Source organism: Hakea prostrata, chromosome 2 (assembly GCF_041222555.1).
Source record: "Hakea prostrata isolate BN-2017 chromosome 2, UWA_Hpros_2, whole genome shotgun sequence".
Lineage (NCBI taxonomy): Eukaryota > Viridiplantae > Streptophyta > Magnoliopsida > Proteales > Proteaceae > Hakea > Hakea prostrata.
Window position 1 is genome coordinate 58,577,854 of NC_142601.1, and position 26,508 is coordinate 58,604,361.

The window sequence follows — 26,508 nt, forward strand, 5'->3', positions numbered from 1 at the left end:
CCAATCTCCTATGTGGAAGCATTCGCCTTTTACCAACCAAGCATCCCCTTGAGGTTTGAATTTTGACTTTCTCTTTGGCTTATACAGCTAATCCATTGATGTTAGGCAAGGGTAGTATTTTTAAAGAAATTAAGCACTTCCATGCCCTCCGTTGTGTTATTTAGGGATTGTATGGCTATGTTCCTATTTGTTGTGTTCTTTTTTTTTCCCCTTTTTTTTTTGTAATTTTGAAATAGAAACAGGCAAAATCATAGATGTGCAAATTGGTTTGTTTCATGTGTGTTTTCTTCATTTTTGAAGCGGACCGGCGCTATAGTAGCTAGAATAGTTTTGAGCCCACTTTTCTCTTGAAAAGGTGGGGGCCGGGATTTTTACACACTAACCTTTTATTTTGAACCTAAAACCAATCCCTAATCCACTTGTTTATTATAATAGTTTCGCACTTTGCCCCATGTAATCATAGATAATTTCAACACCCAAGAATAGTGAGAAACAATGAAAATGCAATATAGTTAGAACACTTCCTATAGTTAGAAAATCACAATTGAGTGTTGATGTAAGCAAATTAAATATTTCAAAAGAACAAGAATAACTTTAAATGAAAAACCCACACTGTACTCGTCAATCTATAACTACTTCTTCTCTCAATTTTAAATTTTCACAAAGCTTGGAAGATATGCATCATGAATAATACTTTTAAACCTAGAATGTGAGGATAATAAACAAGTAAAAACTAATTAATATTAACAATGTCGGTAACAAGGGCTCTATCCGATAAATTGAAACTCAAGAGTGTAACTCATATTAGAGCAAATTGCATTGGCACCCCAAAATAGTTTTAAAGCACAGACACTTCACTTTATGTTTAAAAATCCATTATATTAGTGAAACAATTAATCCACTATTTATTTTTCTCTAAATCTAAAAGTGCCCTTACCAAAATCAATGAAGAAAAAAAATAAAAAAACAATGTTTTCATCAAATAAGCTTCATGGGAGGAAAAATATCTTTTTTTTGGGTAAATGAGAATAAGATTTCTTGGAAGGGTATGAAAGTCTTTGCAATAATATACCTAACCATTTTAAGTTCTAACAGAATAGGACTCGTGTTTTTTAAACATAAAGTAAGGTGTCAGTGCTTTAAAACCTCAATTTTAGGGTGCTAGTGCAATTTGCTCTTAATATTAAGCTAATTCAAAAAAAATGAATTACCAACAATCCTTCTTAAGCCCATCAGTGCATTTCACCAATGCATTTCATCAGTTCATCCCTTCAGTGTGAAGTGGGAACCAACTTCCCCAAGCCTCTATTCATCCCATGGTTCTGCCGCTGTTGAGTACAAATCCTTCTCTCCTTTCCTCTTCGTCTCTCGGACCTGGCTGACTAGAATCCGAGTATTATTATAAGCTCTTAATCCCAACAGAGGGATGGGTGAACTGCTGAGAAGGAATACATCGAAACCTCATTTTGGAGCCTCAGAACTGTGGTTTTTCTGGTTCAAACTTCAAAGGCAAGAGAGCAGGCTTTGCTAATGGAGACTATGACTCTTGATTTTTTTTTTTCTTTCTGTTTTTAGAGATCAAATGAGTTGGCGGCTAATAACAAGTGACGTTCTCTAGCGTAACCGTGTTTTATAGGTCCCTTGGTATTACCTTGCTGATATTTCTCTGCCTGTTAAACTTTAAGTTGTCATGCACGGGATGGCTTAATCAGTTAATCTACGTAAATCTGAACAAAACTTCTATTTCGTATCTATGCAATCTGCATGCTTTATTACCATTCATATTGATGAGAAGTAATTCTTGTCTTTGCCAACTGCATTACGCATAGGGTCCATATTCAAGATATTGCACTATCATTGTTTAAGTAAAGAAAAAATTTGAAGAAGGTTGAAAGCAGACGACTAGAAATGTGGCCTTGGTGGGCAAGAGAGATTACAGTAGGTCTTTGGTTGTAGCTGTTACTGTATGTAGCTAGGCAACCTGAGCTGTTGGAGAGGGATCAAGGTGAAGCCATCAAGGTCATGTTCCCTAGTTGACACCTTTACAACTGTATTTTTGACTAGTTTGAGCAAACTGTCCACATTATCAAACTTTTTTGCCCAATCTGAACACATGGCAACACCATTGAGTTAGTTTTGGCTCTAATATTTTAGCTACTACTAAGCCAATAACAAACTGGTTCGGCAATTCTCTCTGTTGGATAAGAGCACCAATTTAACTAGTCGCTAGCAAAACGAATAATATGAGACACCATATGCTGCACTCAATTTGGGGGTTACATCATCATATGTATCTCTGGACCAGCCAGTATAGAGAACCTTAATTTGCAACCATGGTAACGAAGGCACCCAGTTAGGCACCCAAGACTGGACACCTAGGGATGCCTTGATAACCATGTTTCAGATATTGATGGGTTCTATATCGGCTAATTCAACCTCTCCCTCAGAAAACACCTGCATATATGGTGTCATGGATAAAGGTATTGAGATTATTTGGAGCATGTTGATGTATGAGGGAAACTATTTGTTCTAACTTATAACTGCAAAGGAGAGCTATATTTTCTGATTGCTGTTGTAATTTTCATTAATTCATAGTTTAGTCATGGTTATAAACTTGTTTTGTTTTCTTTGTATATCTTATAAATTTATCATTAATTGATCATTAGAGGATACATGTCGATTTCAGTCGAAGTATATCTACATTGTAGTCCCAGAACAAGCGGAAACAGAATCGAAGGGTATGGTGAATAGCTGAAGTCTACTGTCATTTCATTGCTGCTATTACAATCTTGCTCAATTATCCATGTGTAATCAATTGATGCCAACTTTAAGAGCATTTATTTTCTTGGGTTCAGCCATATTTGTCTTCTCTATATAATGATTTAGTTTGCTTGATGATATGTTACAAAACCAGCAACCCAGTGTCATGCATGATATAATTTTCACTCACTGTAAATTTTTTCTTCTTTGTTATTTACTGTTAGTGCAAACTTCCTGGTTTTGCCAACAGATGTCATACAAAAGTTATAGGAAACAAAGTGCAGATGGAGATGTTTGTGAAGATAGGACTGGTCAGTGAGACGACATGGATGATTCAGAGTATAAAAAGAGAAGTAGCAATAGAGATGGCTCTGGAGAGTGGAGCTGTGGAGGGATGTGCAACAGTATAGAAAAATAAATGCAAATGGAGATCTTTGTGAAGAAAGAAATGATCAACGAAACAACATAGATGATCGAGAGTATACATAGAGAAGTACAGATAGAGGTGGGCGTGAAGAGAGGGAGGATGTGCTAGATTAGAAGAAAAGAAGTGCCAATAGGGAGAGCATGCAGTGGAGAGGAGAGATGAGCATGATTATAAAAAGAGAAATATCAACCGAAATTGCATCTACAACCCAAGATGTCCAAAAAGCTCTCTGCTCTTCCCCTCGTCTGGTGGCTCCTTGTAGTACCAGTGTTAGGTCGAAAAGAAAATCAGCCAACAAATACCACCATTCCCACGAAAGGAATAGCCATGGAGAGAGAAGGGACGAACAGAATATAAAAGATGTATTGGCAATGATCATGATAGTAAAAATGACCATCACATGGATAGAAGGTATGGAGATGACTGAAGATGATTTATTGTATGAGCTTGTTAATCTTGTTTTCACCATGCAGATTGGAATGTTTCGTTTTTGCTTCTTTTAAGTGTTCTTCATAAATTTCTTTCTGCTTAAAACTTAACATGATGAGATACACAATTGAGATGTACTGGTGTTCTGGTAGGGATGATGTTGTGGTTGTTGCCCTTAGGAATGAAATGTTAAGAATTGTGATTTGGCCTATTAGATTTTGAATCTACTCTTTGGTTGATTCAACTGTTACTCTTATAAATTCTACGTTCTTGTATTTGATAACCAATTTAGAGTTGAGCACCCATTGGGATTGAGTTGCCTTGATCTTGAAAGAGCTCCAAGACAAGAAAACAAGGTTACAACAATTTTCTGTCGTTCTTATCCTTCATCTTCTTCAATGATTTTGTTCATGATCTTGTTGCAGATTTTCGAAAAGAAATCCTACTAAGATTAAGAACTATGAAATTGAACTCCGTCATCAAAGCTTGTCTGCTTATTCCAACATGTACAAGGAACTCCGTGACAACACTCTTAATGGTGCCGTTGAACAGATGTACAGTGAAATGGCTACAAGAAACAGAGGTGAGGTTCCCTTGCATTCAGATCATCAAAACATCTTCTATTTCAGCCAACTGCTGCAAGAGACATAGCCCAAGCAATTCCGCATAAGTCCAAGATCAAGTTCCCCTTGGTGTTTAGGAAGGTTAGCCCTCCAATTTCCGGTGTGCTGCGGCAGCAGGGTGGATGGTTGGGTGCCTATGATGGAGGTAGAAAACGTTTGGGTTGGATTCCGAATCACCTTCCTCGTCTAGGAGCATATATTGCTCTCATTATATATGCTTCTCTACCACACAGTTGGCGTGGGGCTATGTGGGATATATTGGGGTCTTATATTTGAATTATCTTTTATTGGTATTCAAACATGGTTCACACACCAAATGTGTAGCAGAAAAGTGTCGGAGAATAGTATATTCTTCCCCAAGAGTCATCTAGATTCATTGGGTCAAAGGATTGAGTTGGATAAGGGTAATGGACCATGGGTAGAGGGGTGCTGGGTGTGCATATAATTTTCTAATTTTGTTGTATATTTCATTCAGTGAAATTTGCCTGATTCGACATTTAGCAAAATAAAAATGGGTCCAAAACAAAATTTGTAAAAAGTCATTGGAAAATCGCTAATTTTCCAGCGAATCGGCGAAATATTGGCAAAATTCACCTAATTTTGCCAGATGTCTCTTTCTTTTGGTTGAACCTTCGTCTACTTCTTTGACTTTCGTTATTGATTGTTGGTGCTAAAAATCCATTATTGAGAAGGACTTGCAAAGAAGAAGCTCTTAATCTCTGTTGGAATCACTTCGGTAGGGTTGTAGGAGAGACCGTTCGATTGTTTCCATAGTGGGTGCCGATGACCTTGAATGCCTCCCTAAAAACACTGCAGTTGCACCATAATACTCAAATAGTTCATGCAACATATGACAACACATGGTCGATGGCCTTTTGGGTAGCCTATTGCCGACCCATAGAAACCTCCACAGTTCCACAAGAGGTGAGTTTTGCAGTAGTACGAGTGTAGGTATGAGCAGAAGATAAGGGTTTTTAATTTAATGAGACAAGAGATGTGATGGGTGAGGAAGTTTCACACTTTCTCATAACTTCAAAAGTCAAGTTTGGCTACTTAGCTATCTTGTTGTTGGTTTGTACATCTCTTAGTGAGTCTTTGGTAATGATCTATTGTGTTTTGCATTCTGAAGCATCCAAAAATAGGGAAAGAAAAATGTAATCCATCTTAACATTTCTCAATTTAGAGAATTGTTGGGGTTTTCTACAATCGGAGGAGGATGATGTAAGCTCATGAGAGATGGCCTCCCCACCCCCCCTTTTATCCTTCTAGCAACTCCCCTGTCCTCTCCAATGACCCACCAAACCCCCCACCCCCCACCCTTGACTCTTTCCCTTCCATTTCTCCAACTAAACCCTGGAATTCCCTCTTCACTTCCTCCACCTCTAACTCCATCATAAATGAATGCAATCTGTCGTTCATCCCCTCTGCCCCCTCGTTGGTTACCCCTACTGCCCATTGCCCCTCTACTACTAAGGAGAGCGTCCTTCTTTGGCAATCTGTCATTGTTGGATAGTTTCTTGGCCCTTCTCCCCCTGCTAGTATCGTAAAAACCTCATTATCCAAGTAATGGAAAGCAATAGAATCTTTGGACTTTTTTGTTCTCAGTTTTGGCTTCTTTCTCTTCAATCTCCATTCCTCTGATTGCAAAGCCCATGCTCTAGAAGGTTCTCCTTGGTTTGTTGGCAAATCCCCTATTTTCCTCCGGCCATGGTATCCTTCAATGCCCCTCCACAAGGTCGACTTCAGTACAATTTCCCTATGGATCAATCTCCCCAGTCTCCCTCTAGATTTTTGGAATACTTAATTTCTTAGCCGCATCGAATCTGCCATAGGAAGACCCCTCCACTCTAATCATAAAACATTGAACTTCAAAAGGCTCTCCTATGCCCGTATTTATGTAGAAGTGTTTGTTGCTCATCCCCTCCCGTCTTCCATCTCCATTGTTGATGATAATGGACTCAATTATAGACAAGTTATTGTCTATGACTAGGTTCTATCAAGATGCATCTCTTGTCGTTGATTTGGCCATGAGACTACCTCCTGCTTTTCTGCTACCCTGAATGCCCCTTCAACATCATTTGGCAAAGAATTCATGTCGGTTCCTAGTAACTTCATCATCGACAAATTGGAAAAATGTTCGATTGATGTCTCACGCACCACCATTGCCACTGACCTAGAAGATGTTGGTGTTGCCCTGTTGCTCAAGAACAAGAAGGCACCGTTGCTGCCACTTTTGATCAAGGCCTAGAAGACGTTGCTGTTGCCTCTGTTGCTCATGACACTTTACCCCCTGCTGATTTTAGTGAAAATACCTCTGCTCTAGTTAGAGAAATTTCTAATGTCAAGCACTCACAATTTTCTACTCCTTCATCATCTACCATAGCGAGCTTTGCCACAGCTGTTGTTGTTCAGGCGGTCCCTTTAATATCAACTCTTGCAATTTAGGGTTCTCAATCACCGCCGGTAGCCAATACTTACTGGAGAAGAAGTTGATCAAATCCTATTCAGACTACGACAATTCCTAGCACAGTGCTCAGATTGTGAAGCCCTTCGAGGATTTTTGTCAGGTCATTGCAGCCGAATCCTCTGCTCCCTTTGTCGAAGCTCGGATTTCTGCTCCTTCCACAACCTCGGAAGGTCCTTTAACCGGTCCCTTTAGGAGACGTCGCATCTCACTCATGGCCCTCGAGATCTGACCACCTTCTTTCGTGAAACCCTCACCTCTGAGGTCCCTGATAACCCCTCACCACCCATCCTGTTTTCCTATTTGGTTAACAATATAAACACTTCAACCAATGCCACTCCATTCTCCTCTCATACCCACGATCAATTTGGCCTTCCCTTTTACCCTCCCCAAATTGTTCCATTTTGGGCCCTACACCCCATGGGCCTAACCTTATTAACCCATTGGCCCATTCCTCTAATCCCCTCACTCGCTCCACCTCTCACCCCTCCCCCTCCTTGAGTCCCTCTTTCCTATTATCAACCATTGCTCGCTCAACCAAACCTCTAGCTTGCAATTTAAACCCCACAGAACATGCTACCGATTCTCCTATCTCCCCCCTGCGCTCGATCTTGACCGTGTTGGGTGTAAAACGAGTAACCATCCTATTAAAGGGTGCAACCCATTTGGTGACGACTTCTTGGTTGATCTCAAGTCCTCGAAGAGAAATAAGAAAAAGAAGAAATCCGCAAAATTTCGGCCCTCTTTCTTTGGGTTATGTCCTAGTTGCTTTGTCTGCTCGCTTAACCTTCGCTAAAAATTTGCTTTGTTGTATGTGTGTTTGTTCGGTTTTTTTTAATGCATTTATACATCCAAGCTTAGACATCTCAAACTCTGAAACTACCCTTCTACCCCTCCTCCGGCACTAGAAGCAGAACTATCTGATCGAAGGAGATAGAAAGGAAGGGAAGAGAAATATGGTCATACAAAAGCCAAAGAAAGCTCTCTTAGAGTAGCTCCCACACCAAAGCTACTACTCCTTCGGAGCCTCTTGCTTAGTCCCTTCATGTGCTACCTTTTACTCTTTCTCCGCATATTCATCTAGAAAAAAAAAAAATTTGGCTACGTAGCATACCTGGATGGCACACACTACACCTGCAAACCTTCACACGCTTGATGCCACTCAACTTTCTTACCAAAGAACAAAGTCATAAGATGCACCATATTTCGAAACGTCATGAAATATCAGCGAGATTTTGCAGATTCGCCGGCAACTAGCGAAAAGGAAAAATCTCACCAATATTTCGCACCTTGGTTATTTATTTATTATTTTTTTTGGGGGTGGGGGTTGAGGTATTTCATCTTTTTATTTAATGTATACGTGTCACTTCTATTGTCATTCTTGAGTTCTGATGTGATTCTAATTTTAACCATCAAACTTTTAAAATTTTACATATTATCTCTGTTTACTGAAATAATTAGCATTTGAATACAAATGAGTAGAATTATAACTTTGTCAATCAAAATCCCATTAATAGTAGGATAAACTTATTTGATTAAACAAATTTTTTTATTAATTTAGGAAAAAAATCAATCTATCCTTTCAAATTTTCAATCTTGGTTTTGTTCTACTCGCCGTCTTTCTGCCTCGTTTAGACCTTGTCTTTAATTTAAAATATAAAAAAATAAATATATTTTTAATAAAATAAATTTGCTAAGCATAAAATGACATTTTGTTCAACATAGTTATAGTTCTAACAATGTGGGCTCAAGTGCAATTCACTTCTTAAAACAATTGAAATTGCTTCAGTCATGCACATTTAATGCGCATGATGGTCAAGCGAAATTTTTATTTGATGGATCGAAGTGTGCGAGACTTCTATTCGACGGATCGAAGTGTTTTGCATGACGGTCATGTGCATTAAATGCACAAGATTGAAGCAAGGTCCTTAAAACAACATAATACATAACATTTTAAAAGTTGGATAAATAAAAATGGAATCGTATTGTAGACGTAGATTTTCCATAAATAAATAACTAATGCAAACGCAGCTATTCTAGTGGTGAAACCAACACCTCTTAGTAAAAGGTTGTGGATTTGACTCTTGTTGAAGCATATTTAATATCTCAATCCCTTAATTTTATAAACCCCTTTGTACCCCAAAAAAAAAAGAAAAAAAAGAAAAAAACTAATGAAGTCTAATCCTGTTTAACAAATTTGATTATTCCAAAACAGTACTCTACTTGAAAGAAGAGCCTAAAAATAAAAGTCTTCAAAACCCAAGAGTTGTTTTCTTCACCTAACAAGATAAAATGGCAAGCAATTCTCCAATTGTAAACCTAAAATCTAGGGTTGTGACAGCTTTGCCTTGACTTTGAAAGTCTTCAAATGCAGAAGTTCTATTTCTTTTAAGTGAAGTAAAATCTTTTCATTAATGAAGAAGTTGATTTTTCACTTCGAATTATGATTGCTATCTCCTTGCTTTTTGGATCAAAACCAAGTTTTCATTAGCAGCGAAGATTGTTGCTAAGCTGTTGGGATTTCACAATTCTTTTCTTTGGTGTCTTTAGTGTCCAGGCCAATTTATATACGCATTAACTAATCCTCAAAGAAGAGCCTATATGTACTAAGCCCCCCAAAAATGTTTTTGAACCCTGCAAACTTGGGACTCAGGTGTCGGTTTGCTATAATTGCCAAGGAGAATGTTCTTCATCATTTTTTTTTTGGTAAGAAGATAAACTTCATTCATTGAACTGAAAATGAGTACAGGAACACATCAAAGAAAAAAGGCTAAGGAGAGGAATTTGACTAAACTATTATACATGCAATAGACATGGTCGTCCAGGTTAAGGTATAGACAAAACCCAATAAAACCCTAGAAATAGGGTTGTGAAGGCAACAACATCAAATAAGCTCCAATATCACATCTTTCATCATAAACGCTCATAGTAGTGAAAACACGCCATAAAGGCAAAGACTAACACGCCACAAGGGCAGAGAGATATCACCCACAAGGGGTGGAGAAGCTACAATGTAAACATCTATAGGAGCAAGTTGGAAAGCAGAACCGGCAGCTGTGACTATTTCTGCGCTAGATCTGTGGTTGGATGATGTTGTAGTAGAGGCGCTGGCAAAAGAAGTTGCAACAGCTGCGATGGTGGCAACCAACAACAGTAAAGAGGCAACAACATGGGCTCACGGCATCAGAAACTCTAGATCTGAGGGAATGACTTCCAAATTTTGCATCAACAAAGAAAAAGAAGAAAATAAAAGAAAGATGGCGGAGGAAGGAGAAGGGAAAAGGAGAGAGAGTGTGAGAAGTGAAGAAAAGTGAGGAGAAAGGAGGAAGAGGAGGGAGAAGAGACACAAGCTCTCTGCCTCAAAACAAAGCGGCTGCTGTAGGGTTTCTCAAAGCCCCTTCTCTCACTCTCTTGGTTCTCTACAATGTTCTTCATCTAGGTAGTGAGCTTACGCTGACCCTCTAATGTTTCTCACTTCCCCTTCATTGAAATGATCCTTCTTGCTTTACCACAAAAGAAATGATCCTCTTGCCCATGGAGCAATTCCAACTTGAAGTAACTACTCAAGTGTTTTCCACAAGCATTGGGTATGTTCGCATCAAAAAGATGTTCTCTTATTATTATTACTATGGTAAAAGAACATTAACATTTTCTTATACATAAAAGAGGCAAAATGAGTAACACATTTTTTGTTTTATCCGTATATACCAAAGTTTTGGACGGACTATGCTCCCCTCACATCCCATAGAGCCTTTTACTTTCGTGGATGGAAGACCCCAACTCGCTTCCCTCCCAATATAAATACGATGTCACGAGATCAGAAAACAAATTATTTAAATGGTACCTAACGAATCAAATTGATATTGATATCTTAGTTTGGGTTCTCATTGACCTATGTTGATAGAGACTTTATATGACTAAATTAAGGCTCTTTTTGCTATCAATTATCATTCTTAATTTTTGAGAAATTTTCATTATTTTAAATTATTTGGCACTATTATTAGTTTTGTTTTTATTTAAAATAATAGAAAAGCCTTCAAATTTTATAATAGATTTTTTGTCTATTATGAATTATGGTGAGAATTTCATTATCTTCATTTATGCAAAAATTTATTTAAAATTTTATAATTAAGATGAGGGTAAAATAGTCAATACACATTCTTTTATAAAAAAATTGTTTTTTTCTCTTTTCTCTTCTCTCACTTGTTCACTATCATTTTCTAACAGTTTTTTTTTGTTTTGACATACCAAACTTATTTTTTATTCAATAATTAATTTTGATAAAATTCACCAAATCGTTTTTCATTTTTGACCAATAATGAATTCTTGTACTTATTTGTTTTAAATTAAATAGGCATAATAGAGGATGAGAATTGATATATAAAAAAAAAAAAAAAAAAAAATCTATTGCCCATTATTTTCGTCTCTTATTGCTTTTTCATTTTTGTCTAAAATTATTTTTCATCAAGATTCTTGCCCATTAATATGGAGATCGCTTGAATCTAAACTTGCCATAGAAAATAGCTGGAATAACTCCACGTTAAATGCTTTCTTAATTTTGAGAACAACATCCGGGGGAAGGTGGAAAATGTTTGAAAAAGAATTGCCATGAAGGCGAGTTGCCAACCAGAGAAGAAGGCAAAGGGAATGTATATCTTATGATTAACGCATCATCTTGTCAATTTTTAGCGAAGCCCTTCTCATGAGGTCCTCGTTTGTCGACCCGTCTTACGTTGAAAGTCTTCCCTCCTCTCTCTCAACACGGAGATTTGTTTTCGTTTGTCAGAAGTGAACCCAGAATGAGTTTCGCCAGAAAGAACCGGAGAATAAGTTGAAGATCTGAAGAAAAACGAATTCAGATCTTTGGGTTTTTTGATTTTCTTTCCAAATTGTGATGGGTTGGAGGTATAAGGCAGGATTGTTTCTTATTGCGACTGTTGTGATCATATGGGTCTCCTCTGCAGAAGTCACCCAGGTCAGTTTGGATTGGTTAGCCTTGATCCACTTATTGAGTTGCCGACAAATATAGACTTTGTTTTATTTTTTTTGGGGGGGTTTATAGAACTATGGAATTTAAATTTCGAAATTTACTTATTATTCGGTTTAACTTCATGGTTATGGTTGATTGGTGGATGTTGATCTCAAAGTGATGCTTCGTTTTGCTTTGGACAGAATGGTTACCATCTTATTATAAACCATTGCTCTTGAGATTCAGAGGCTATCATTGTCACTTTTGGTCCATTTTTAACCAACTCGTCGAATTAATGAACTGAAACAAAAATTTATCTAGTCTTTGAGGGTTAAGTTATTTTGGCAAAAACTGTGCAATTTGGTCAGATACAATTCGTGGATCTCATGGTCAGTGAATTACGCAAAAGAGCATCCAAGTTCTCACAGGAGCAGGGGAATTAGCATGCTTGAGTTCACTAAGATTGATGAATGCTACTTGTAGGCTGCAGCATTCCAATAAGCCTGCCGAGTAGGTGGTTGTTTATGAGACCCTTATGTTATTCAAACTGCTTTCCTATTTCGTCTCTGGTCAAAGACTATTATAGTTTGTTAGTGCTCCTAAATTCCTTAATCATCTATCCAAAATGCTAGTCACACCTCAAGAACTTTAATTTCATGGTGTCTTTGTCTCATTCCCTATCAAACACTTATGAATTGATGAGCGGTTATATCATGTAAGAGAAGTCCTGAGTATGGTGTAGGCTAGCATCTGTGCTGTTGATACAAATATGCCTAAGCTGCAAATCATTGACTTCATTAATTGCGGAAATATGCCTTCCAATATTTGTAGTTGTTCAGCATTGAATTTCTATCGTATAGGCAAAAGGAACTATTTATACATTCCAGATGTTTGACTGATAAATTTTTGTTCAACAGGGCATTTTTACAGATTACAAACAACCATTTGCAGTTACATATTTAGGAGCCTCTCTTATGGTAATATATCTCCCTGTAGCATTCATCAAGGATTGGCTATGTAGATTGTTTAGAAGCCGCTCTTCAAAAGGTGGTGAAAATGCAGAAATGGTTGACAAGTCATCTGCTGATGCTGATTCTTCTATAAAATTCCATGAGATGCAAATCCTTCAAATGGAAGCCGAAAGGAAAAACAGTGAAGCAGACGTCTCTGTACAGGAAGAGGAAAGACCTTTAGTTTCAAAAAACAAGGATACAGACATGGTAAAAGATGAGAAAGAGCTTACAACAAAGGAAATTGCGACTTACGGGTTCTATATTGCACCTATCTGGTTTGTTACAGAGGTGAGTCTCTACTTTGCACTCTTAACTTTCCCAGGATTCTTTGCACTGTTATTCCTGGTTTATAACTTTATATGGTGTTTATATGGAACATTAGATCTAAGTTTCTAAGTATGTTCTTGATGCATTTCAGCAGAAACCAATGCTCTGCATACTGGTCCGATTCTTCTATTCTTTTGGGCATCTTAAAACTATCATCTAGGACAGACACTTTCCATTCATGCTCTCATAGGTTGACCAATTTCTCTGGTTTTTCAATGTTAGAGTAGACTAGGGTTAACCTGGTTCCAAAATACCCACAAAACAAACAGCCAAACAGCATCTGAAACATTTCAACTGCAGGTTTGAAAGAGATTTAAGACCAGAAAATTGCTGTTAAAGAACCAGTAGTTCCTCAACTTGTATAATGAAGTAAGGTCCAGCAGGGTTGATAAAACCCTTGAAATCTTAGCTTCAATCATCGACTGAAGATGAGGATACCAGCAGGTCACCAAAATAGAAGATAAATTTAGTATCCTTTAGTGAGCAGAGACCAAACCAGCAGCAAGAATTTCTTCAAACTTGACCAAGTGGGGGATCTATTGAGGGGGCTGTGTGCTTCAACTTACGCTCAAGTCTGATGGCTGGTTTGTGAGTTATCTTCACAAGTAGCAGCAACAAACTGGCTTGTGAGAACATTAGCAGCCTTCTACTGACGATCAAAGATAGATCCTGGCCTTGAGAGAATTAAGAACGACTTAGAAGGCTTCTTCCTCAGAGCAATGGGGGTAGGAAAGGGTGAATTGGAAAACAGAAGACAAAGGAGATAAGGAGATTCTGTTTATTTAAGTCGGGCTCTCTCGGCCTTAGAGGTTTTAGCTATCACCGGCTAGGCCTCTCAGCTCTTCGGCCACATAAAGAATGATATCATTCTTTGCACTCACGCAATTCTTATTTATCTCATAAAATCATTTAGTGGCAGGAGGGTGGGCACTCCAAGGGCATTAGATATTATGGGCAGCTATGCTTGCCTTACAGTTAGAAACTAGCAAGAAAAGGAAACAAACTAAAAAATAGCAATCTATTTTCCAAATCAGGAACTAGAAAGTAAGGAGCTAAGATTGCTTGATAGACAACCACAAAATTTCTAAGAGAATAATTCTAAAAATATAAATATTACTAAACTTTAGATCCCTTCACAGAAAATTTTGACCCTTGCAAGAATTGTTCACATGACTTGGTCTTTGATCCCACAAACTCTTCTAGTAGCATCCACACCTGGGCAAAATAAGGGGCTGTGCCACTGTTCCTGAACATTGTTTTGGCCTTTCCTTCTTGTTTTGTCCTACATCACTTTTGTCTACGAGAAACTTATCAGATGTTTATTGTTGGGATTAAAGTATGCTTTAAGATAATCCCACTTCTATGTTCCTTTCTTTTATATTCTTTCCTTCGACTTCTTTTGCAACAATTCCATTGGACCCTTGAATATGTAATATGTTTATGTGTTTTTCTTTGTTTTCTATACCATTTACTTGCTTTTGAACCTATAATGTATGATGTAGTATATCTAGGAATATCCAATCTTGGGTTTCTTTCACCTTTTTGTTCGAACTTCGGATGTCTTGCAATAAAAGTTATATTATATATATAGCCGTTGCCTGTTCCTTTCCATCTCTGAAAAGGTGTGCTTTGGCACACTTGTCATCCAGATAAGCAAAATAAGGCTGTATCCACAGATAGTGTAACATCTCTACTATACTTAGATGACATTGGTGTTAATTGTGCATTACATGCTAACAATGTGCTTTACTCTAATGGATCTAAAACTTGATATCTTATATGGTTATTGATACATATGTTCTATTTTTATCCATGAAGTTGTGCATTCTGTTTTTGGTAATTTGTGTGGTTAAATACTTTTAAGTAAAAAAAAAAAAACTAAAATATGTAGTTATCCTTTCTTTTTTTTTCTTGAGACAGTACTTTTCTAATGCTGCACTCGCACGTACAAGTGTTGCAAGTACAACTGTATTGTCCTCAACTTCAGGAATGTTCACACTCTTTATTGGATCTTTTCTTGGAGAAGAATCTCTAAACATGGCGAAAGTAGTTGCTGTCTTTATTAGCATGGCCGGAGTTGTGATGACAACACTGGGAAAAACCTGGGCCACAGATGAGGCAGAATTAAGTGAATCTGCGTAAGTTTATACCCACAACCTCTGCCGAACTTTATGACATACTGAAGTTGTCAGCTTTCATTATGCGGTACAGAAGTAACTTTTGCGGCAACAATAGTTAAATCATTTCTTCTGTCTTTTGGGTTTGTTGAATTGTTAGCACATTGAATACTTATAAGGATGTTGAACGCTCCTACCCACAACAAAAAAAAAAAAAATGGTGAAAGCAACTTTGAATTCTTTGGTTCATAGTCAAGTGACCTTGGAAAAGTTTGGTCCAATAAAATGGGCCCAGAGTTCTCCTAGTGATTTTAGTTTAAGAATTTGTGTCATGTAGTTAGTCTTCAGCTCATCATATGAGGCTTAAGCTCCCCTCTTTTTTTTTTTCACTTTGTCTTCTTCTTCTGGTGAGCAGTAATGGTAGACGATCTCTTGTAGGCGACCTCTTTGGGCTTCTGTCAGCGGTGACATATGGACTGTTTACTGGTACAGAACTTGTTTGACACATCTAGCTCTACTCGATGCTTGATTTTAATTGTTCCAATGTTTAAGTATGATTTGTTATTTTAAATATGTTTCTTGAAATAACCATGCTGCAGTTCTTTTGAAAAAGTTTGCTGGAGAGGACGGAGAAAGAATTGATGTGCAAAAGTTATTTGGATACATTGGACTGTTCACGCTTGTAGCCCTCTGGTGGCTGGGTAAGACTTGTCTGATGACTGGCACATCCATAATGATTGATTAAATTAATTACCATAATGATTGATTGCTGTTGTACAAAATGAGTTGGTCTCCATTTTCTCATTGAATTATCTATTTATGCTTATGCTTCACCCTGGACGCCAGAATATATACATGGAATTTTAAAGATTAATAGTATTAGTTGCTGCTTTCTGCAAGCAAGAGATTGTTCTTTTTTGGATGAATAAATAATTGAATTAACGAAAGACAAACAAACAAACAAAATATGGTCTTTTAAGAGGAAGACCGGAAAGAAAGGTTATTAAGACCCTAGGAGACAACAATAAGCTTGTTCCTTGGGGTATCAGCAATCAAGGGATGGCGTGAAGCTACAAACCTAAAAGAAACATCAAAATAGATGGCATTCCTTTTGGGAGTGTTAAAGCAGGAAAAACTAGTGAAGTAAATTTTAATTTTTAGGTTGCATGGAAAATGAAGAAGAGCACTCAAGTACTCAACAAATGGTCTAATCTAGAGACGTAGACCGAGGTGACCCAGATTCAATACAGATTTTCTGGTCCATGGTTTTATGGTTATTTGGAATTTTATATTAGTTTTGCAATGCTGTTAGCGTACTCCTTTGAGATAGAGACAGGAGTTAAAAGCTGGTTATGTTTACTTGGTGCAAAGGTAAAGGTCTCTATTGTGATATATGGTCAACAGTTCCAAGTTTGGAAAGCCTCTTCGTGAAAACAGGAGTAAGGCTGAATACATTATGACCCTCACCAGACCCTGTAGTACCAGAAACCTTCAGCACTGTGTAAGAAATCTTTATTTGTGCACATGTGATCCCACTGATTGAGTAGAGTTGAACAAGATCAGCATTTCAAGAAACTGAATAAGATCAGAATTTGCTGAGTGCAAATTCTTGAATGTGGCTGATCTGATATGATCATAGGTACATCTGGATGGAGTGCGCAAGGTATGCATGGGAAGGGGAGGAGCAGGGGAGTAACAGGGGTGAAGGAGGGGAAGGGTGTGGAGAGGGATAGGGAGGAAGAGATTAGAGAGAAGGACTAACCCTCGGTCTGGCAGGTGTGCTTATCCATGCTAAACTTTGCCTGCACGGATATGGATGAAACCTATGTGGATTTTTTTTATTGTTGAAATTCATGTCATTAGAGTGTATGATTAAAGATTCATCTTGGAAGACTCAGTTTCTAAAAATGGTTTCTACTTTTATAATTTGTTCAAGTCCTTTTGTGGTAGCAGAGAGGGAGAAACTTGTAGGCAGCAGGAATTTGGAGGTGGAGGTAGATGCAGGGGTGGCGGTGGGGCTGGGGCTGGGGCAGTGGAGGGCTTGGCAGTACTCTAGAAACTTTTCATAACAAGATATAACCCATCAGCCAACAAATAAACGCAGGAAAGAGAACAAGAGCAGAGAAGAGATGATGCAAGAAAGAACAGTTTCTGAACCAGTATAGTCCAGAATCGAATGACTATCTGCTTTTATATATAAAATCAATCAAGAATGCAACTTCGATTATTACTGGAAATAAGTAAACAAAGTACAACTTAAAAAGGAAACGAAATCACACTAAAATAGTTCAAGCCAGCTAAACAACTTAGGAGATACCTCAATATTAATATCTCCCGTCATCATTATGTTAATACTCCCCTTCAAGCTCACATATCATAGGAAACCTCCTGCTTGGACCAACATAATAGAAATTAAATGAAACACCAGCCCTGAAGAACAGTTGTAGTTGCCAATGAGCACTGAGAAAACTTTACTTAGTTTATGGTTGCTGCTCAAGCCCGCAACTCACATCAGCAACATTGCTGATAGAATCCTCCAATAAATAAATTCAAACAAGAAAAATAAGCAGCTACTTGACATGGAATCAGAGCAGGGAGTTTGAGTGTTTGTTCCCCGGAAGTACAATAGGTTCCTTGATGCATTCTTCTTTCAGTTCCCATGTGATGTCGTTTCTGTTTGAGTGCACATCTTATGCAGGGTTGCATGTGTACTGGACTGGACATGCTGGAGTATTGATTTACGCTGTTGTTGTCCTCGATTTACAATACTAGAGCAAGGAGGTCAGATGTTCAGGTGTTCAACCCTAGGAAGTGAAACACGTGTCTACTTTTCATCTTTTAGGGGTCGAACATATATCTACACCCCACGTGTTCGGTCACACAGACACAGACACAGTCCTGCACATGACACACCTAATATAGAAGTACAAATATTAACTTACATTGCAAAATCTGTGAAAATCTCAATATTTTGGGATAAGTAGTAAAGTGGCATTAGAAGGGAGGTCAAGTGTTTGATCTTTGGAAGCACGATGGTGTTCCCTAACGTATTCTCCCCTCCATGCCACGTGATGGTGTTTCCATGTGAATATCTGTGATGTGTGGCAGTTTCTCTAACATGATGGTGTTTCAATATGAATGTGTCGTGCATACAGCCCTGCGAATTCACTGTGGGGTATTGTTATACATTTTTGTTGCCCTTAGCCCCTTGAGGACTTTTTGGGATATGTGGTTTTAACATTTTCCTTGTAGTTTTTAGTTCTTACAATTGCAATCTTGCAGACTTGCAGTTGGGAACTCACAAGCTCAATCCCTGACTAGTAGAAACAAAAATGTTTACCTCTTCAAACTCCACTAAATTGTGAACTGGAACTAACGAGTTTGAACTAACCAGAAAATCTGAGATGCCACATCCCTTTTTCTGGTGGTCTTGTTGATGTTCATCATAATGACTCCACTGAGGACAGCTATTATACTATTTGTTCTGCCATATATTTTGTAGCATATCACATCAGTGGCTAGGGGAAAAAGGGTTGGTCACTGGGAAGGTTGTTTCTTTCTTAGCATTTCACCACCGTATCAATCTGGATATCTCAGGCTTACAAGGAGGAACATGTGAAGAACATGACATGTTTGGCTTTTTATCAATAAAATGACTACTTCACCTTTTGGAAGTTACCTGAAGCCTGAGGGCAAATAAATTTCTCTTTTTTGCTTCAAATGGTACCAGATTAGATTATTATCTTGATCGTAAAGTTAAATAATAGATAAATTAATTTTTATTTGTTTTTATGTTTCTGTTTTTCTTCAGTGTGGCCATTGACTGCTTTGGGAATTGAACCAAAGTTCACTATTCCTCACTCCATTAAAATGGATGAAGTTGTACTTGCAAACGGCTTCATTGGAAGTGTTCTCTCTGACTACTTCTGGTACGTGGTGACCTCCCCTTCACAAGTTGTTTATGACTTCATTATATATTGTGTATTCATGGTAGAATTGTTTCACCCTTTTCTTTATGGTTTGGACATGTAATTGCTTCTCTTGTTTGGAAATTTTCTTCTCCATAGGGCTTTATGTGTTGTTTGGACAACACCACTGGTGGCCACCTTAGGCATGTCTCTAACCATACCACTTGCCATGGTTGCTGACATGATGATTCATGGACGCCACTATTCAGCAATTTATATTCTTGGCTCTGTTCAGGTAATCGGATTTTATCTTCCACAATCATGTTTTGATTCTTAAAAGCAGTAAAATGCAACTTCCTTTTCTTATGAACAATGACATTAGTTGTTACTTGGTTCATATATCAATTTTTGTGGATATTTTGGTGGTTTCTTGCAGGTGTTTGGTGGATTTGTAATTGCTAACCTTTCAGATTGGTTATCCCGAAAATTGGGGTTGTAGCATTTTGTAAAGTTCAGCTTAGATCTTTTTTGTTTCTCCACTGCCATTTTTTCATTGACCCTCTTGGTGCAAGACCAACAGGAGTGTGTGAGTAGTATGATACTTCCAGTTTTGGGTTCTTTTAGTCCAAGCAAAAAAGAGTTGTATGATTTCCATGTATCTGATTGTGGGAAAGGGATCAAGAGTCAACCTTGTTTTTCCAGTGGTCTTGGAAACCTCTGAATGCAGTATACAATTTTGATTTAAAAGAGTTTCTGGGGTGGGGTGTACTTCATGTTCCATTTCTCAATTTTCTGATCTGACTATTGTAGAGGTGCAAGCCTACGTTTGTGTATTTTGGAAGAAGAATGATTTTTTCTTTTCACTTTAGAAGGAATTTCAATGGTAAAATAGTTGTATTTTTGCTGAATTTGTGTGTATGCAGACTTCCCCTACTTTCAGGTTGCAGGCTGGATCCTACATTAGAACCCGGGGTCACAATGGAACAACTTTTACTGTTGCACCAAAGCCTTCCCATATTTTTTCTATAAATAAAAAGAAAAAAATGCCAATGATTCCGTCATGCATAGTATTTACATCACATCCTATGGATCATACATTTTCTCTCCTCACTTACTAAATTCGATGCCCTAATGTTTCCTCTTAATTTAATTAAATGTTTTTATTCTTGATAAAAACATACATGACTCGGTCAGAAATATACTTTTTTGGGTAAAAATGCAATCAGAAATAAAAAAATAAAAAAAAAATTGGCCAAAAGAAATCTCGATGTAGTAATGCAAAGAAATTTTCCAGACCACAATTGTCAAGGTGACCAAGCAAGATGAGATTATAGCAGGCGAAGAAAATGAAGACAATACCAAACAAGACGACAAGTCATCGCCTAGGTGACAAAGTCACTAGAATGCCTTGACCCAAAGAACGACCAGAGTGCTTAGGTGACCCATTGACAACTTGTGTTCGGATCACCATAAATAAAATTATAAGTCTATGAATCGGTTGGTCCAACTAAAGACCATTTGAATGGAATGAATGCACTTTGGTCCAAAATTTCAGGCAGACTCCCTAGAACCACAAGCTAGATGTGGAAAGAAACTTTTGACTAGTATATCTTGATAATGTCCCAAAAAAAGTTTAGATTACTTCTCTATTGGAAAAACACATTGTTTTCCTGACACTTTTCCATCACACAATAAATATGGGATTCATGTAAGATCTATTAAGGATTCTACCTCTGAATTATTTTATTCTTACTCAGACGTAGATTCACATGTATTGCATGATGAAAAAGCGTTAAGAAAACAATGTGTTCTCCGACAGAAAGGTGATCTAGATTCTAGACTCTTCAAAACACATCATTCTTGATTATCTTTGAATTTGAAGTAGTGTAGACATGTAGCAGGATCGATCTCAAAGTTCTCTATGTAATTGAACATTCTTTTTATTGGATCAACATTACCTCTAGCGGAAAGGTTGACAACATTTATAATTAGAGCACGTTAGTTCAAACCATTTCCCCAACCCCAAGGAATAGAAAGCAAGAGCAGCAGAAGAGAAAAGAAGATTAAAGATTAGAGACACCTAAAATGAAGTGGCATAGGGAATTTTTAAATGCATAGTTACCCAGATCCTGCCAAAGAATGAGATGGCCATGGCACTCTTTGATCCAACATGCACTCCTGTCAGATTTTCACTAATCTCAGGATAAAACAGAAGATGGCCAACTAAGTGCACAAGGCTATTGGGATTCCACGTGAAAATTCTCATATTAGATGTTAGTAACTCGAGGTGGAAGCTTAAGAGGACTTGATCACCCTCTTAACAAGATTAGCAGATACTGTATGCGAGTTGTTGAAGGCCATCGATGACACAACCAGTGGGCCTTTGGTTGAAATCAAGGATTATACCCAGGATCCCAAACAGTTCCATGCTCTACTGTAGAACCCGAAATATGAGAGGATGTCATGGAATATTGCAGGTGAAAGTAAGGGGAGAAGATTAGAGAGTCACCTGTGTCCAGGATCCTCCTCATAAGCAAATCCTATTGCAAAACCAGCGCGCCACCTGCTACTCCATCCCACATTCCAGACAGACCTCAAACATAGTTTGCTTAAACATTGGGTGGCTCAGCAGTGAATAACTCATTATTTACTGTTCCTCAGTTCCAAACACTCTTAGCCTTGCAACCACAGAGAGCTTTAATCTTAATGATATGAAAGACAAGAAAAAGTAGCGGAATAGACCATATGGAAACCAAAGAAGATGAAGTAAGCCTTGAATTAGATTTGAAGATGGCTAGGAAATTTTACGAGAACACAAAATTAGTACACGGGTAAACTGCATCTTCAAGCATTAAAACTAGTGAGAAGATCCATGTGGAAAAAGAAACAACTCAACTGTGCTTGAAAATGCAGCCAAAAAGAAAGGGGGAGTAAAAAAAGAATCAAATCAAACCACTTTCATATAACCCATGTATTGATGGAAAAAAACTGAATGACCCAAATCGTGGAAAGCCTCAAAAATTTAGGCACAGTTTATGCTCCAATTCATAATTGAATAAACCCCCCAAAGCCTTTTCCCAGAGAGCTTAAGGCACTGCTTGTTTTTATACCAATCACAATCAGCTTGCCTGTGACTTGAACCAAGACTGCGTATTGGTTTAAATGGAACACATGCCGTCATGGAAATCCTCTTTGATGTATAGAAAGAAAGGTCAATTGTCATGGTTGTAAATCCAAGCTCCTCTCACGCAAACAACTTATTGCTCATCAAACTTCTGTTTTCTGACAAGATGTTAGGAGGAAACTATTTTTTCACTTACTTTATAGTAGAGCATCTTCTGTACATAAAACATCATGTAGCCTTGTGCAGCCCTGACAATGTTTTCACTGACTCGAGTTATCCATGCATCATCACATTTGTACCACTGATTACTTAACCGTAGATAGGTCACGTAATGGCCAGCATCCAGTCTACCAGTATGTGTGACAACAGCAAACAATTCAAACTCTGAAGACAACTCATTGGAAGTGTCTGGCTCATCATCTTCAAAAGCAAAAAACCGGTTGCCAAATCTACTCCTCAAGATGGAAGATGAAAGGTAAGGTGCCATGTCCAGGGAAAATGGAAACTGTAAATAACGATCGACCTTCCTTGACATATTTCTTGTGGTAGAATGCTCAAATCGTTTTATATGGAAACAAGAAACCAATGGGAGCTTTCTAACGGACATTTGCTTCAAAGACTCCTGCCTCACCTGGCACTGCTGGCAGAAGAATTTCTGGTCAGAACCTAGTCTCTCAGGCCTTGTAAAATGATCCAAGCATCCAACCAGAGTGGATACTCCACAGCTATCTGTCTCACTATTGGATGCATGATGTGACTTTGAGGAAGCCATCTTTGTAGAACCCCTCTGGTTTGGTTCCAAGTCCAATGAGATGTCAACACATGGATCATATGTTGTAGATGTGAAGCCACAGGCTGCACAAGTGACATCAGATCTCAAGATACCAGAAAATACTCTATGAGCAATGCAACAGTCTCCACTGCCTGTACCAACAAATAAGCTTATTATGATAGCTGCTAGGGATGGAACCAAAATAAATTATGTTGGGAACTTTTTCTTGAGATTAAAACTAACAAATTTCCCAACACTAAGTTCACATAGCATATTGACTTGGTTTCCACACTACCAATAGCTGGAAGCCAAACTATGATTAATATAGTCGAATGCTTCCAAATTGCCAATCTAGGCCACTTGGGTCCATCAATGAATTATCCATAGCAGCATTTGCTTTCCCCTCGTATAATTATGAGTTTATGATGATTCCTCGTAGTCAAATGAAGTGAGAAATCAGACTAGAAATTTTGGAATGCAATCCCATTTTGAGATCCTATGGATCAAGCTGATCATACCATACTCTTAATACACAAAAATACTTCTGAAATTACATAAGAATGACATAGCTGCAACAATCAAAGATGCCAAAGATTTGTCAGAGAAACATATACATAGAACATACAAACCTTGGACATGATTAACTGCCCACAGCATCTCTTCGTTTTAAAAGCAGAACAAGCATGGCATCTGAAAAAAACTCGAAAGGACTAAGGAAATCAAACCACCCTTCAAATAGTAGAACATGGTAACTGCAGCATATTAGCTATGAATGGTATAAAGGAAAACATATGGCTGCAAAATGCCCACCATCAGAGCCATTATGCTTGAAATAGTTCAGGCCCATAAACTGAATCAAGCATGTAAAACAAATCCCAGGGATTAGGCATGTGAGACACATAGAGCTGTTGCTTTTTGCACTTGATCCTAGGAATGTATCAAGTGAAGCAGCATTTATCCAACCCCAATGAGTTGGGATAATGCCTTGTTACATTCACGAGAATCAATCAGGAAACCCAGTTCTTCACATTGATAAAATGAACTCCAGGATGTGCAGAGCTAACAGAGACCTTAATATAAGAAGGAATTACCTTGGCTTTGGGGTTTGCATTGATCCTTCACTTTTTCATGTATACCATCAAGCATGGAAATAAAAAATTCATGAGCATCTTGCTGTTCATAACTTGCCAGATTTTCTGCATGTTGCCACCAACTGCAACAAAGCCAGAGTTTTTTTTCAAAATTCCATCCGTAGAAGTAGAACCCACGTGATTTGCTACTCAAGAAAATCTACTGAGACCAAAGAAGAAAAAGATTCAAATTATACAACTAGATAATACGCTTCCAAGTAGAAGAGTGAAGGCAGATTTGAACATTGAAAGAACCCCTGAATTTAATCACACCTCAACAAGAACCACCTGTGCAGATGTACTACAAGGAAAAGCTTAAATCTCTCCCGTACTCCTACTCAAGTCCTACACCCCACTTACCTTAGAAAGCCAAACATTCTATTTCTGTAGTTAAAAATGGTAAGTAAACTTGGATCTAAGTATTAGTGCAATAATTATACATTTACGTTGATCACCAATCACCAACAAACACATCGAACAGGAGCACAAAAAAGCTACAAGTCCATTCAAACTTAAGGCTACAGATTGAAACCACACAAATTCCGGGGAAGAAAAAGATGCGTTCTAAGAAGAAAAGTTACCTGTAAAGAAAATTGGCCGGGCTATACGGCTTACGTTCACCGGAGAAAACCGATGAGAACATTGCATCCATGTCGCACGCAAGGCAAAGAAGCAAATTCTTTTTATTATTACTATCATGGCCTGCTACATTTACTCTGTTGACATTACCCACCTTGTTCTTCTGCTGACAATGATAACGATTATGGCGATCACTCAAGAAATAGTTCCTCAGTGGAGGCGTGTGAAGCAACGCTTGGAGGACCGAATTCATGAAACAAGTGTTCCCAAGGTTGTTAAGCCCTCGCAACCCGGCTGGCAAGCAAGAAGAGTCCTCATCTCCTCTCAGCAATGGACTCGAACCTCTTCCCATGCGAATGAGCTCCCTTGGATCGGGAGCCCACGGCCGATAATCCACCCTCCTCCTCTTCCTCAGATTCTCCGGCCTCAAAACCGGCGGCAACGTCGATCCACCTCTCAGAGTCGATGCCGCAGTCTGAGCGAGAACAACAGCGGCATCAAAGTCACGGTCATATACCTGATCGCGACAGGCACAGCAGAAGAGCTCGGCGCGGTCGACATCGACGGCGATCTCATGACCTTGTGGAATCAACTCGGCATGGAGGGCTGCGTGGGACGATTCAGGCGGCGAGTGGCAGAATACAGTGGCGCAAGCAACGCATGCGTAGAGGCGACTGCGTGAAGAATGACAGCAAGCGGAGCAGCAAGGAACTTCGTTCGAATCACGGCGGATTGCAGCTCGACCAAATGGCTTGGTTCGAAGGCACTCCTGTAAGGCGCGAAATGGCTTGTAACCATTTCGAGATCGGAAATCAGCAAGGTGAGTACATGGTTCAGGAATCTGAACATCACGTCTGCGACTGTTCTTCGACGACATCCCAATCACACCACCTGCTATTCTTGTTTGTTTCTGAGAAAAGGAGAGAAGAAGAAAAAGAAGAAACCCTAGATTTGCAAGAAACAAGCGTCATCGATCGACTAGGAACTGAGACGATGAATTAAGAGCAGCAGGAAGAATGCAGGAGAAGAATTAAACCTAAATGTATCGTTTTCCTTATTGCTGAACCATTGAGTCGAAGAATTTCTCTCGTCATCTCAGAAATCGAAATTATTTTCTTCGTTATTTTACCCCTTTTTTATTTATTATTTTTCTCTCCCTTCGTTACTCTATAAAATTCCTATCTGATCTGATGATCAGAGAAAGCAAAACGAAGGTAAAAAAAAATTCTGAGAATTTTGTGATTCTGATTTTAATCTTGTTTTTCATCCATGACCTCTGACTGAATTTCTTATGATCCGAAAACTCTGTTTTGTAAGCCGAAGTCAAGTCAAGTTCACTGATGTTGAAGACTCTCTTCTTCTCGAAGAAACGAAGAAGCAAAGATAAATAAAAACAATATTAAAAACTATTTTTAAGAGCCGTAGGATTTCACGTATCGAGAAAAAGAATTCGTCACGATCATCTACGATGATTCCTACATGGTGATGACCTCATGTTCAGCGTGGGCCATGCGATGCCTGCCATGTGGATTAATCTGAGCCGTTAGTTCCTATCACGGTGCTCAATTACGGTTTACGAGGCTGGCATCAACCAATCAGTTTAGTCGAAAAACAGTTCCCCCGAACGAATCACTTGGAGGTGTGTTACAGTGTGATGCTGTAGTACTTTAGGATGTGTACAGTTTCTCACCTGGATCCTGCAATCAGAATCATTTAAAGGCGAAGAAGCGTCTCCAAGATGTGTGACAGTCTTGTTTCTATAATCAATCAAGAAAATGATAATAAAGGATGGTAGAGATGCATGCTTGACGTCCTACATGTGGGTCCTCCTTTTGAGTGATATCTACGGTGGGAATCGACTCATCT

General features: G+C 38.4%; 2 protein-coding genes across 2 annotated transcripts; one reads left to right on the plus strand and one right to left on the minus strand.

The window, feature by feature from the left end:
- The first annotated feature begins 11,211 nt into the window (after window positions 1–11,211).
- LOC149025250 (putative vacuolar membrane protein YML018C) lies at window positions 11,212–20,033 on the plus strand. The gene is made up of 8 exons (XM_089145477.1): window positions 11,212–11,678; window positions 12,590–12,973; window positions 14,933–15,150; window positions 15,545–15,615; window positions 15,729–15,830; window positions 18,941–19,058; window positions 19,197–19,332; window positions 19,474–20,033. The coding sequence occupies exons 1-8, from the start codon at window positions 11,598–11,600 to the stop codon at window positions 19,534–19,536; spliced, it is 1,173 nt and encodes a 390-aa protein (XP_089001603.1). The 5' UTR covers window positions 11,212–11,597; the 3' UTR covers window positions 19,537–20,033.
- Window positions 20,034–20,947: 914 nt separating this feature from the next.
- On the minus strand, window positions 20,948–26,000 carry LOC149025251 (ubiquitin C-terminal hydrolase 22-like). Its single transcript, XM_089145479.1, has 3 exons — window positions 24,645–26,000; window positions 24,025–24,146; window positions 20,948–23,085 (listed from the first exon to the last, which is right to left on the minus strand). Exons 1-3 carry the CDS (start codon window positions 25,517–25,519, stop codon window positions 22,331–22,333), a joined length of 1,752 nt encoding a protein of 583 aa, XP_089001605.1. The 5' UTR covers window positions 25,520–26,000; the 3' UTR covers window positions 20,948–22,330.
- Between the last annotated feature and the right edge of the window lie 508 nt (window positions 26,001–26,508).